Source organism: Dipodomys spectabilis, unplaced genomic scaffold (genome assembly GCF_019054845.1).
Source record: "Dipodomys spectabilis isolate Male_0828 unplaced genomic scaffold, ASM1905484v1 ptg000188l, whole genome shotgun sequence".
NCBI lineage: Eukaryota > Metazoa > Chordata > Mammalia > Rodentia > Heteromyidae > Dipodomys > Dipodomys spectabilis.
In genome coordinates, this window is record NW_024870865.1 from 2666319 (window position 1) to 2680000 (window position 13682).

Consider the following 13682-nt stretch of genomic DNA (forward strand, 5'->3'; position numbering starts at 1 on the left):
TTCTAACTTTTTTTTTAAATTTTTTTTTTTTTTTTTTTGGGTCTGGTCGTGGGGCCTGAACGCTGGGCCTGGGTACTGTCCCTCAGCTCTTCAGCTCAAGGCTAGTACTCTACCACTTGAGCCACAGCACCACTTCCAGCTTTTTTCTTTTTGCTTATATGGTGCTGAGGAATCGAACCCAGGGCCTCAGGCGTGCAAGGCAAGCGCTCTACCACTGAGCTACCTTCCCAGCCCCCCTTTTTTTTTTTTTTTTGAGCCTTTCTTAGGGCTTGAACTCAGGCCCTGGGTGCTGTCCTTAAGTTTTTTGCTCAAGGCTTGTAGCCTACCACTTAAGACACAGCTTCACTTCTGGCTTTTTTGATGATTAATTGGAGATCAGAGTCTCATAGACTTTACTGTTGGGGCTGGCTTCCAACCACATTCTCAGATCTCAGCCTCTTGAATAGCTAGGATTGCAGGCATGAGCTACTGGCTCCTGGCTAACTTTTTTTTTTTTTTTTTAATTTAAAGTAGTGAAGCGAGAATATTTAAGAAGTAGTGTATGATTCCTGTTGGAGGCACACACTGCTTCAGTGTCCTGCTTCTAGTGATGTCCAGACACATCATTTGATTCAGGTGTTTTCAGACTAATCCATAATAGTTCCCTATCAACCAACCTTCTGTGGCATGCATTTTAGTCACCAGTGAGGATTGGGACAGAAAACCTTTATAGCAGGAGGGTAGGAAAAAGATGAAAATCTGAATTCATTTCTTCCATGTTTATTAGTGACATTTTTCTGAAAAGAAAAACCTACCCTCATGGACTGTTTTTTATACAGGACTAATTTTATATAGGACATACACACAAATACAGATTTAGTTCTTATATTTACAACTTTTTAGAATATTGAGGATTTCCTTTGTGTGTGTGCTACCTCATGTATGATAGACAAGTGTTTTGCCACTGAACTATACCTTCAGCCTAGACATGAGATTTTTCTACAGTATCATCATGAATACAACTTCCTGTATTTCAAGTCCCTCTATCCTCTCTCCCTCCCCCCACTTCCCCTTTCTCACTCCCCTTCTCTTCCTTCTTCTTCTTCTTCTTTTCTTTTTTTTTTTTTTTTTTGGTCAGTCATGGGGCCTGAACTCTGGGCCTGGGTGCTGTCCCTCAGCTCTTCAGCTCAAGGCAAGTGCTCTACCACTTGAGCCATAGCGCTACTTCCAGCTTTTTCTGCTTATGTGGTGCTGAGGAATCGAACCCAGGGCCTCATGCATGCAAAGCAAGCGCTCTACCACTGAGCTGCCTTCCCAGCCCCTTCTTCCTTTCTTTTTGTGTGTGCCATTACTGGAATTTGACTTCAAGGCCTTGTGCTTGGTAGGTAGGTAGTCAGCTACTTGAATCATGCATTCCAGCCCAAAATTAGCTGCTTTTTTCCATGGGGTCCAAGCTCAGAGATATTTGAAGGAATAGGATTTCCATTTTGAGAAGCTGTTAAAGAACCATGCATGATAGTTTACAGTCATGAAATGTGATGCAGTGATCTCACAATGTATTTGAAACTACAAGCCCTGTAGAAATACCACTCATTCTGTAGTGTTTGGATTAAAACATTTTGGAAGAGGCCTGCTTGGATTTGGGCAGTGTCATAGTAAGAAAAGTAGGGGAAAGTAGTAAGGAAGTGTGCAAGAACAGGCACCATTGGCGCATGGGTAAGCCATGGTTTTTGGCTTGGGATCTGCAACAGAATCTTTGAAAAATGAAAAAACAAGCCTCCCCACCCCCTAACCTAACCTAAAAATCTAACTTATGCTGGGCCTACTAAAAACTGTTGAATTCTAACTAGGATGAGTCATTTGCTTTTCCAGAGACCCCACCCCCACCCATTCTGTTTTGTGCAGCCCTCTGGAACTATTGGATCAGAAATTGAAAGCTCAAAGAATAGTTCATTCATCACAAGTATTCTAGGCATGTGGTTGTAAGGACATGGATTTAGAATAAGGGCCTGTGAGAGAGTGGGAGAGGAAAGAACAGAAAATGCAAATTTATGTCTGGATAGTTTTCCTATGGTTTTTTCATGAATAACATTAATACATGGATTCAAAGGTAAGGAAAGAAGATTCCAAGGCTTATATGTTGAAACTTGGGAGAATGATGATAGAAGCGGGAATATTAGAGCCAGGCATAGTGGTGCATGTCTATAATCTCATCCCTTGAAAGGTTGAGGCAGGAGGATTAACAGTTCCAGGGCATCCTGGACCACACAGAATTGTTAAAAGTTGAGATGGTTGACCATACATCAAAGGAAACTCTGGAGGAATACTTTGGTGGTTTTTGGTGGGTTTGATTTTGATTTTATAACACTGAGGATTGAACCCAGAACCACTGAGCTTTTTTTTTTTTTGGTCCGGTCGTGGGGCCTGAACTCTGGGCCTGGACACTGTCCCTCAGCTCTTCAGCTGAAGGCTAGCGCTCTACCACTTGAGCCACTGTGCCACTTCCGGCTTTTTTTCTTTTTCTGCTTATGTGGTGCTGAGGAATCGAACCCGGGGCCTCATGCATACAAGGCAAGCGCTCTACCACTGAGCCACCTTCCCAGCCCCACCACTGAGCTTTTTTATTTTGAGACAAGGTCTTAATATGTTGCCCTGATTGGCCTTAAACTTTGATTTTCTTTTTTTTGGTAGTACTGGGGTTTGAGCTCTGGGCCTTGTAATTGTTAAGCAGGCACACTTACTACTGAGCCATACCTCTAGCTGTTTTCTGCTGGTTGAGATTGGTTTTCATTACCCAGGAGTGTGCCTGGGTGTAGTCCACCTTTGTTAGGCTTCTAGTCTTAGCTTAGGTAAAACAGAGTACCAGTTCTCCATTGAGAAGAGGACATGTGAAGTTTCCTGCACTGGCTGGGCTTGAACCTTAGTTGTCCCAATCTCAGCATCCCAAGTAGCTAAGCATACATTCATGAACCACCTGACTTTGGCTTGAACTTTTGATCCTTCAGTCACAGCTTCCTGAGTAGTTAGCGTGAACAATAATTCCTTCCCCACCCTTTTGCACTGCTGAGGGTCAGACCCATGGCCTGTGCATGTTAATCACATGGACTAGTGTTCTACACTGAGCTACATCCTCAGCCAGCAGTGTCTTTCATATCTTGCTTTTTCTAAATACTTTATTTATTTATTTACTTATTTATCTGTTGTGGAGCTTAAACTCAGGGCCTGGGCGCTGTCCTTGAGCTCTTTGGCTCAAGGCTAGTCCTCGACTACTTGGAGCCACAAGGCCACTTCTGGTTTTCTGGTGGTTAATTAGAGATAAGAGTCTCACAGATTTTTCCTTCCAGAGCTGGCTTTGAACCACAATCCTCAGATCTCAGCCATCTAAGTACACCACCAGTGCCTGGCTAAATTCTTTATTCTTTTTTGACATATAGGATATAAGACATGCAACATTAATTGGGAGAGTTAATAACTATAAGTTTTTATTTGGAAAATATGTTAAAAATAACATTAAAATAACATATCAAGTATATTTGATATGTTAAAGAATTATCCATTTAATGTGAAAACTGAAAAAAGAGCATATATAAAAAAACTAATGCTGGGATGGTTCATGCCTATAATCCTAGCTACTCAGGAAGCTGAGATCTGTTGATCATGGTTCAAAGCCAGCCCAGGCAGGAAAGTCTGTGAGACTCTTATCTCCAATGAACCACCAGAAAAATGGAAGTGGAGCTTGGTTCAAAGTGCTAGAGTGCTAGCCTTGTGCAAAAGAGCTCAGGGCAGCGCCCAGGCCCCCCAAGTTCAAGCCCCAGGACTGACCAAAAAAAAAAAAAAGATTGTTAAAAATATCTTAATCACTTGAAACAAAAAGCCAGCAAATCAACTAATTTAAACAGATGATTGTCACACCTGGAAAATAAAATTCATTAACTCTTTCCTTGAATAGACACTAGAGTTTTTGCACCAAGTATTGTCCTAAATGCTAGCACACAGACAAGATTTCTCTTAGCAGTCTGAACTAATATGAGGTGGACTAAAGATGTCCCAAAAAGCAGTAACTTCAAAATAGTGATGATATTAAAAAAATTAGATAAGATAATGAGATGTAGTGACTTTGGGGGTTTTATTTTCCTTCCCCCTCCCCTCCAAATAAGCCTTGACAGTGTTTTGCATTTGAAGATTACCATTTCTAATCTTAATTATGTGGAAAAATGATTACATTTAAGTTCTTTTGTTTCCTTGATAATTGGACTGCTGAATACTTTTCTTTGTGAGCTTTTTCTGTTGTGTGGTTCTTCTTGGAGAGGTTTTTTTTTATGGGGAATAGAGCATTAATTTCTTCCTGACGAGGGAGATCTGTTTCTTGTAGAAATTATTTACGTGGGTTTTTATTTCTCCCATAGAAGAATGGTGTTGATTTTTTTCTGTACAGAGGAAAATTATTCTTCTGACATGTTGACATTTTTCCTGTAGCACCTTTGTTGTTGTTGTTGTTGTTTCTGGATCTGGGGCTTGAACTCAGGGCTTGGGTGCTGTCCTGGAGCTTCTTTTTGCTCAAGCACTCTATCACTTGAGCACAGCTCCACTTCCAGCTGTTTTGGTAGTTTTTTGGAGATAAGTCTTATAGACTTTACTGCCTGGGGTGGCTTCAAATCATGATCCTCAGATCTCAGCCTCCTGAGTAGCTAGAATTACAAGTGTGAGCCACCAGTGTTGGGCATGTTTATCATATATTAACTGAAGTTTGATCAAAAAACAAAGTAAAAAAGAAGAAAGTAAAGCATGTTATTTTATTTATTATTTTTTTCAAAGATTATCAGTTAAGGTACTTTTTAGGTAAGAAAGAGATAATTGGAAAGCTGTTTTCACCGAGAGAGGTAGACTCGTGCCTGTAATCTTAGCTACATGGGGCTGAGTTCTGAGGATTCAGGTTCAAAGCCAGTACTGTCAGGAGAATCCATGAGACTCTTATCTCCAATTAACCACCAGACAACCAGAAGTGGTGCCAATACTCAAAGTGGTAGAGCATTTCCTTAGCAAAAAAAGCTCAGGGACAGTGCCCAGGCCCTGAGTTCAAGGCCCTCTGACCTTGATAGTTGATCATTTATTATTTAGAATTGATCATTTATAGGAGAGAGAGGGATGAGGGTTTTACAAATGGAAACAAACGGAAATAGTAGCTCTTTGTGCTTAAAATAGCTTGCATTTCCTTATATTCCAATTCTGATTACCTTATGTGGACTTTTTTTTTTTTAAAGGAAAGGAGCATAACTTCAAAAGAACATTTGATTCTTCTTTTCGGGACTGCATACAAATTATAAAGCCATCAGAATGTCAGGAGCCTCAGTGAAGGTGGCTGTCCGGGTGAGGCCCTTCAACTCGCGAGAGACCAGCAAGGAGTCCAAGTGCATCATTCAGATGCAGGGCAACTCTACCAGTGAGTACTTGCTGTTTACATGGTCACATCTCACCTCTCTCTCCTCCCTCGACACCTAGCTCAACTTCCGCTCCTCCCTGCCTCCCTTCTCTTCATGCTGTCAGAGTAAGTGAACCACCTGCATGTTAATGCTTTGAACATTGCTAGTCTGAATGGTCCTTTGAATGTTTTCCCTCTGAGATGTTTACTGTGCAGTGCTTTAATATGGAGCCATGTTTTCTCTGCACTTGAGAATTCCTGAGCAACAACAAATCTAGCTAGTGTTAATGTTTAGTAAGTTGATACCTTAATGACACTAAAGGTGCAAACTCATTCTTTTACTAAATTCTGAAGTGATATATACCTATTAAGGTCCCAAGAGTAATTGTTTTTCTTTCTCAATTTTAAATAGCACTTGAGCTTGCCAGGATGGTCTTAAAACTTACCTTCCTACCTTATAGTAGTTGAGTTGACAAAGGGTGTACTGATACATAATAAACTGTCTGGCATGCTGTTGCCTAAAATCCCAGCATTTGGAAGTCTGAGGAAGGAAGATTGTGAGTTCAAGGACAGCCTGGGCTACATAGTGACTTTGAGGCTTGCCTAGGGTGCATAGTGGGGCCCTGTCTCAGAAAAACAAAATAGAAAAGTGCAAATGTACATTTTTTGGGGGGGGGGAGGGGTCTGGTCGTGGGGCCTGAACTCTGGGCCTGGGCGCTGTCCCTCAGCTCTTCAGCTCAAGGCTAGCGCTCTACCACTTGAGCCATGGCACCACTTCCGGTTTTTTTTCTTTTTGCTTATGTGGTGCTGAGGAATTGAACCCAGGGCCTCATGTATGCAAGGCAAGTGCTCTACCACTGAGCCACCTCCCCAGCCCTGCAAATGGACATTTGGGAAAGGGCAGGTGTACGGATTTATCAATGAAAATGGTGTTTAAGCTAGACCTTGAGGAGTGAGTAGGATTTAAGTTAAATATTCAATATACTTAGGAAAATTTTCCAAATTGTAGCTTGTTAAGTTAGTGGTATGGTAAAGCCACATAATGGTACTTTAGACGAACTGGCCATAACACATTGTCTTTTGGGACATAAAATGCCAATAGATAAGGTTTGTGACTTTAGTGTCAGTCTGCTGAAAAAACAAGAAGTTCGTTAAAGGAATTATCCCTGAAAGTTTAAGGTTAATTATTTTAGCCAAATACCTACTTTATCATGGCTCAAAGGATTTGATTCTTTGGTAGAATATCTGTTCTTAGAATGCAGATAACTTTGTATGAGAATGATTTTATCTATCATATGAGAAATCTTCCTCCAGAAATTTCTGTATATGGCCATTTCTTACTTTGACTAGTATGCAATCCTAATAATTTTAAGTGAGGCATTTGTACTAGGATTAGAAAAAGGAATGGCTTAAGAAAACCCATTGGGCTTATATTGGGAGTATATACATTTTGGAAATACTGAGAAATGAAATGAATATACTATAGCCACGTGTGTTTGCTGCATTAGAAGGCCACTGTAATGGCAGACTGACCGAGAATTCTGCTCACAGGAATGATAGCTGATTGCAGACAGAAGTAAATAAGTGTAAAAAAATACTTAAGGGAATGTATGATGTCTGAAAAACAAGTAGTAGCTGGGTATTGGTCTCAAAGGAAATGGTTTTCCATGGCACAAATAGACATTATAACCTTGACATTTTGGAGTCCTGAGCATATACAAATGGCTTTTTTTGTTTGTTTGTTTTTTGTTTTTTGTCGGTTGTGGGGCTTGAACTCTGGGCCTGGGCACTGTCCCTACTCTCTTCAGCTCAAGGCAAGCGCTCTACCACTTGAGCCACTGTGCCACTTCTGGTTTTCTAGTGGTTTATTGGAGATAAGAATCTCTCGGACTTTCCTGCCTGGCTTTGAACCATGGTCCTCAGATCTCAGATGTGAGCCACTGGTGCCCAGCATTGCAGCTGGTTTTTTTTTTTTTTTTATTACATTATAAAGTAGATCCCTGGTATTCATGGACATATGGACTCAAGGAGACTGCTTCAGGAAAAACTGCTTACTCAGAATGCATAGATTCTGGTATAGTACTCTAAAAATATTGAAGTTTACTTACATTTTATGCTCAGTAAATCTGAGCATTCTTAACTTTAAACCATCTAGACTAAGCCCACATTCTGTCACAAAAATTACTTTTGTACACATTGATACTGCTCACCAAAAACTAGACCTATTTCATGTTCTTTAACTTTTTTTTTTTGTCCATTGTGGGCTTGAACTCTGGGCAGGAACGCTGTCCCTGCACTCTTTAGCTTAAGACAAGTGCTCTACCACTTGAGCCATAGCACCACTTCCAGTTTTCTAGTGGTTTATTGGAGATAAGAGTCTCACAGACTTTCCTGCCAGGCTGGCTTTGAACTGTGATCCTCAGATCTCAGCCTCCTGACTAGCTAGGATTCAGGTATCAGCCACTGGTGCCGGCTCCATGTTCTTTATCTTAAATTCTGAGGATCTTTGATTCATTTTTTCTCATAACATAATCCAGCTTCCACTGATGATACTTCCTTTGAACAAATCTTAGCTTTTCATCGTAACATTTAAATTAAGCAAATTACCTGCCCTTTATGGCTTAGGAGAATTCTATAATTTTTTTTTTTTTTTGGTCAGTGATGGGTCTTGAGCACTGTCCCAGAGCTCTTCAGCTCAAGGCTAGCTCTCTACCACTTGAGCCACAGCACCACTTCCAGTTTTCTGATGGTTTATTGGAGATGAGAGTTTCAGGGACTTTCCTGCCTGGGCTGACTTTGAACCGCTATCTTCAGATCTTAGCCTCCTGAGTAGTTACGATTACAGGTGTGAACCACTGGCTCCTGGCTTCTATAAGGTTTTTTGGTTTTTTTTGGGTCCGGTGTGGGGCCTGAACTCTGGGCCTGGGCGCTATCCCTCAGCTCTTCAGCTCAAGGCTAGCACTCTACCATTTGATCCACAGCACCACTTCCGGCTTTTTTCTTTTTGCTTATGTGGTGCTGAGGAATCGAACCCAGGGCCTCATGCATGCAAGGCAAGCACTCTACCGCTGAGCTACCTTCCCAGCCCTCCCCACCCCCCCTTTTTTTTTTTGTTGGTCATGGGGCCTGAACTCTGGGCCTGGGCACTGCCCCTCAGCTCTACCACTTGAGCCACAACACTATTTCTGGCTTTTTCTGCCTAGGTGGTGCTGAGGAATCAAACCCAGGGCTCCATGCATGCCAGGCAAGCACTATACCACTGAGCCACCTTCCCAGCCCTGAGAATTCTTTTTTCTTTTGAACTTTTTTTTTTTTCTGGTCCTGGGGCTTGAACTCAGGGCCCAGGTACTGTCTCTGAGTTCTTTTTTGCTCAAGGCTAGTGCTCTATCACTTTGAGCCTCAGAGCCACTTCTGGTTTTCTGGTGGTGAATTAGAGATGAGTTTCATGGACTTCTCAGGCTGGTTTTCAACTATGATCTTCAGATCTAAGCCTGCTAAGTAGCTAGGATTATAGGCATGAACCACCAGTGCCCAGCTCACATGAACTTTTTATTTGTTTTAGAAATCTATATTTTTAACCATACTTGGTCAAAACTATGTAACATCTATCTGTGAGTAAGGCAGGCTTACTAACGTAAACTTCTGCAGATAAAATTAAGTTGTTTTTATCAGCCAAAGCAGCTAAGACAGATATATAGTTTTTCTTCATTGTATTGCACTTAATGGTCTCACTGTTTGAAATAGAGTCGATTAGATTTAAACTATACTTTGAAGTTGTCTTTAGATGTGCTTTAGTTGGTTCCTTATAGAAAAATACAAGTATTCCCAATGGTGTTTTTGTTTTTGTTTTTTGCTAGCCCTGGGTCTTGAATTCAGGGTCTGAGCACTGTCCTTGAGCTTCATTTGCTCAAGTCTAGTACTCTACCAGTTGAGCCACAGTGCTACTTCTAGCTTTTTCTGTTTATGTGGTACTGAGGAATTGAACCCAGGGCTTCATGCATGCTAGGTAGACACTCTACCACTAAGCCACATTCCCATCCCCCTAGTGTTTTCTTAAAAAAATTTATTGCCTTGTGCAACTCTCAACAGAAGTTAGGAGTTCATTTTTCTTAATGTTAATTTTTTGAATACTATAAAGGTGATGTACAGAGGAGTTACAGTTACTTAAGTTAGGTAATGAGTACATTTCTTTTTGGACAATTCACCCCTTCCCTCACTCCTTCCTAGTTTTTCCCTCCCATCTCCACCTACTAGTTGTATAGTTCACCCTTTGCCCCTCCATTTCTGTGGCTTCCCCCTTACCCTCCCAAATACAGATAAACAAACAAACAAAACAAAAAGAAAAGGAAAAAAAATAAAAAAAACCCATTTCTATTTCCTAGAGTTCATTTCATAAATATTATTTTATATCAGAGGCACATAGGCATTGTGCCCTTGTATTCCTTCCCTAAGGGTATAGGATTTCATTTTTGAAAGTTCATTCCAGTAATAATATGTGCTGATTGTTTCTGAAAGTTTCCTGGTGATGTGTGTGGCATGTTGGGAGTTAGCAAAGTCTGGAGGCAGTTACTGTGAGTTCCAGTCAGCTTCCTGTCCTGTGTTAGGGAAGGTACGCATTCAGAGATTTCATTTTTGGCCTGTGAAGGTATGTATATTATAATAGGCTAAAAACTTTTCTTACTTGCATTGTTTAGAATGAAGGTAGTGTATAAAATGTGGTAGGAGGAAGTGGTGCTGTGGCTCAAGCGGTAGAGCGCTCCCCTTGAGCTGAAGAGCACAGGGACAGCGCCCAAGCCCAGAGTTCAAGTCCCACGACCGACAAAATAAATAAATAAATAAATAATAAAATGTGGTAAGAATACAGAATAGCAAATTTTTGTTGTTCAGTAAATGTAAGGAACAAATCACTGCACTTTCTGAGATTTTTTTTTTGTTGTTGTTGTTGTTGTTGTTGGTTGTGAGGCTTGAACTCTGGGCCTGTCGCTGTACCTGAGCTCTTCAGCTCAAGGTGAGCGCTCTATTGCTTGAGTCACACTGCCACTTCCGGTTTTCTAGTATTTTATTGGAGATAAGAGTCTCACAAACTTTACTGCCCGGGCTGGCTTTGACATGCAATCCTCCGATGTCAGCCTCCCTCTGAGTAGCTAGGATTACAGGTGTGAGCCACCTGCGCCTAGCGAGATTTTTGTTTTGTCTGAAACATACATCTCTACTTAAAGAACTGAAGTAGTATGTATGCATCTAAAGAGTGGATACTAGGAGGGGAAAGGTAGGAAGTTCCTGAGAAGCCCTTTGTTTTGGCAGACTGGACCGCTGAAGGGCCAGAATTAGCAGAAGCAATACAATGAGGAAATGATTTAACTATGCTGATTGTTTTTGCAGACATTGTTCTGGGCTGATACCAGAGAGTTCCTTTCACTATGAAAATGGGTGATGGGAAAAACAAAAACCCTTCCTTTTTAAATTGCCTTTTATTGGGGAAAAATACTATGGTTACTAATTAACAGCAACAAACAAGCTGTACCAGGCATACTTATGACTTAGAGACTTACTTCACTCAGGGCTGGGAAGTTGGCTCAGTGGTAGAGCCCTTGCCTTGCATGCATGAGGCTCTGGGTTCGATTCCTTAGCACCACATAAGCAAAAAGACAAAAGCCGGAAGTGGCGCTGTGGCTCAAGTGGTAGAGCGCTAGCCTTGAGCTGAAGAGCTGAGGGCAGTGCCCAGGCCCAGAGTTCAGGCCCACGACCGGACCCAAAAAAAAAAAAAAAGAGACTTACTTCACTCAGTCCTCAGTTCTATGTGGTGCTCCAGTTGTCTTATTTCAAGAAGGCTGTGAAACCAGCAGTGCTGGCTCACACTTGTGGGAATTGGGAGAACTAGAAAATGAACTTGGCTGTCTGGCCCTAGAGCCCACAGTCTTGTCTTCTGTGCTCTGAGTACTACCACCGAAGACTTACTGTCTTACTATTCTGTGCAGTAGTATAGAATGTGTGTCTTCTTTGAATTCAACTGTTAAAATTCACTTTGACATCTTATCTTTTTCCTTCCCTCTCTGTCGTCTCCCTCTCCAGGGCTTATGGTATGCTAGGCATGCAATCCACTATGGAACCACGTCTCCAGCCGTCTCTTACAGCTGGAAGGAAATCATAAAAAGGGGTGGGAGGTCATAATTATTAATTTAGAAATCTGGGCACTTAAGTCTTAGTAAGATCTAGGTCTTTAAGTCATCTCCTTTTTGTTGTCTTTTGCCAGTCCTGGGGCTTGAACTCAGGCTCGGGCACTGTTCCTGAGCTTCTTTTGCTCAAGACTAGCATTCTACCGTTTGAGCCACAGCCCACTTCTGCTTTTTCCCAGGGCTTCATGCATACTAGGTAAGCATTTTACTACTAAGCCACATTTCCAGCCCACTCATCTCCTTTTAAAAATCATTCAAATTTTGCTTAAGAGCAGAATTACTGAGATTTTTTTTTTGTATTTTTTTTTTTTTTTGGGGGGTGGTATCTGATCGTGGGGCCTGAACTCTGGGCCTGGGCGCTGTCCCTCAGCTCTTCAGTTCAAGGCTAGCGCTCTACCACTTGAGCCACAGTGCCACTTCCAGCTTTTTGCTTTTTTCTTATGTGGTGCAGAAGAATCGAACCCAGGGCCTCATGCATGCAAGGCAAGCGCTCTATCACTGAGCCACCTTCCCAGCCCCAGTTTTTATTTTTGGAGATAGATTCTCACTATGAAACATAGGCTGACCTCAAACTCAAGATCCTCTTACCTTGGCCTCCCAAGTACTGTGGCGTATACTACCACACCCAGCTTTGAGAAATTGAAAAAAAGACTAGCATATTTTTCATGAGTAGTCACACTGTGACACTTAAGAGGTAGGTTTTTTTCTTATAATACACTGAATTTTTTGTATGTGGTAAACACATTTAGTGCATTTATGCCTGTTTTGAAAGATTAGGAATTTAAGTTTGTTATTTGAAATGGTTAAGAAACTTTATGACAATAGGCTTTATTTCACTTTATTATATTGCCAAAAGTTTATGATTGTGAGAATGCTCCAGAAGAGATTGCCTATAGGTTTTGATTTTGTGGTTGGTTTATTTATTTATTTATGTCAGTCCTAGGGCTTGAACTCTGGGCCTGAGTGCTGTCCCTTAGCACTTCAGCTCAAGGCTAGTGCTCTACCACTTGAGCTACAGTGTCACTTCCTGTTTTTCTAGTAGTTTATTGGAGATAAGAGTCTCATAGACTTTGTTGCCTGGGCTGGCTTTGAACCTCTATCCTCAGATCTCAGCCTCCTGAGTAGCTAGGATGACAGGCGTGAGCCACTGGCCTCTGGCTTGATTTTGTGGTTTTGAAATATAAATGGTGTGCTCTTATGAGAGGCTTTATACTAAATATGTCACAGATTTTTTTTTTCCCCCTGGTCCTAGGGCTTGAAGTCTGGCCCTGGGCACAGTCCCTGAGCCTCTTTTGCTCCAGGTGAGTACTCTACCATTTGAGCCATCACTTACAGTTTTTTTTTGAGTAGTTTATTGGAGATAAGAATCTCAAGGACGGGGCTGGGAAGTTGGCTCAGTGGTAGAGCGCTTGCCTTGCATGCATGAGGCCCTGGGTTCGATTCCTCAGCACCACATAAGCAAAAAGAAAAAAGCCAGAAGTGGCGCTGTGGCTAAAGTGGTAGAGCCCTAGCCTTGAGCTGAAGAACTGAGGGACAGCACCCAGGTCCAGAGTTCAGGCCCCACGACCCCCCCCCCCAAAAAAAGAATCTCAAGGACTTTTTTGCCTGGGCTGGCTTCCAACCATGATCCTTAGATCTAACCTGAGTAGCTAGGATAAAAGGCATGAGCCACTGGTGCCCATGTCACATTTTTATCATTTTTTTGAGACAGTTTCCCAGGCTGGCTTCAGATTCATTGTCCAGTTTCTGCTTTCTAAGTACTGGAATTATAGGCTCACACTACTGTACTTGGCCCATTAGCAAGCCTCAAACATGCTTTGTGAGAAAAGTTAATATAAAATTAGGGTTGCCATGCTGATATGTAAATTATAGTTGGAGGCAAAATGTTAGTAGTTTTCAAGCAACAGTGTAATTACTACATTAGAGACTTTAAGATAATAGATAAAGCCTTTATTCTGGAAAATAAAAAGGCTTTTAAATACCAATCTTGTTTTGACTGCCTTATTTTCTAGGGCTCAATAATCAAAATAACATTATTGTTGGGTACCAGTGGCTTACGCCTTTAATCCTAGCTACTCAAGGGGCTAAGATCTGAGGATCATGTTTGG

At 41.5% G+C, this 13682-nt stretch overlaps 1 protein-coding gene across 3 annotated transcripts in view; it reads left to right on the forward strand.

Moving 5' to 3' along the window:
- The window catches only part of Kif1b (kinesin family member 1B), a 152246-nt gene that overhangs the window by 18068 nt on the left and 120496 nt on the right, over positions 1–13682 (forward strand). For all 3 annotated transcript variants that reach the window (XM_042695678.1, XM_042695675.1, XM_042695676.1), the window contains exon 2: positions 5241–5419. In XM_042695678.1, coding sequence (XP_042551612.1) covers positions 5314–5419 — 106 coding nt within the window. In that variant the 5' untranslated portion in view covers positions 5241–5313. The remainder of the gene's footprint in view (positions 1–5240; positions 5420–13682) is intronic.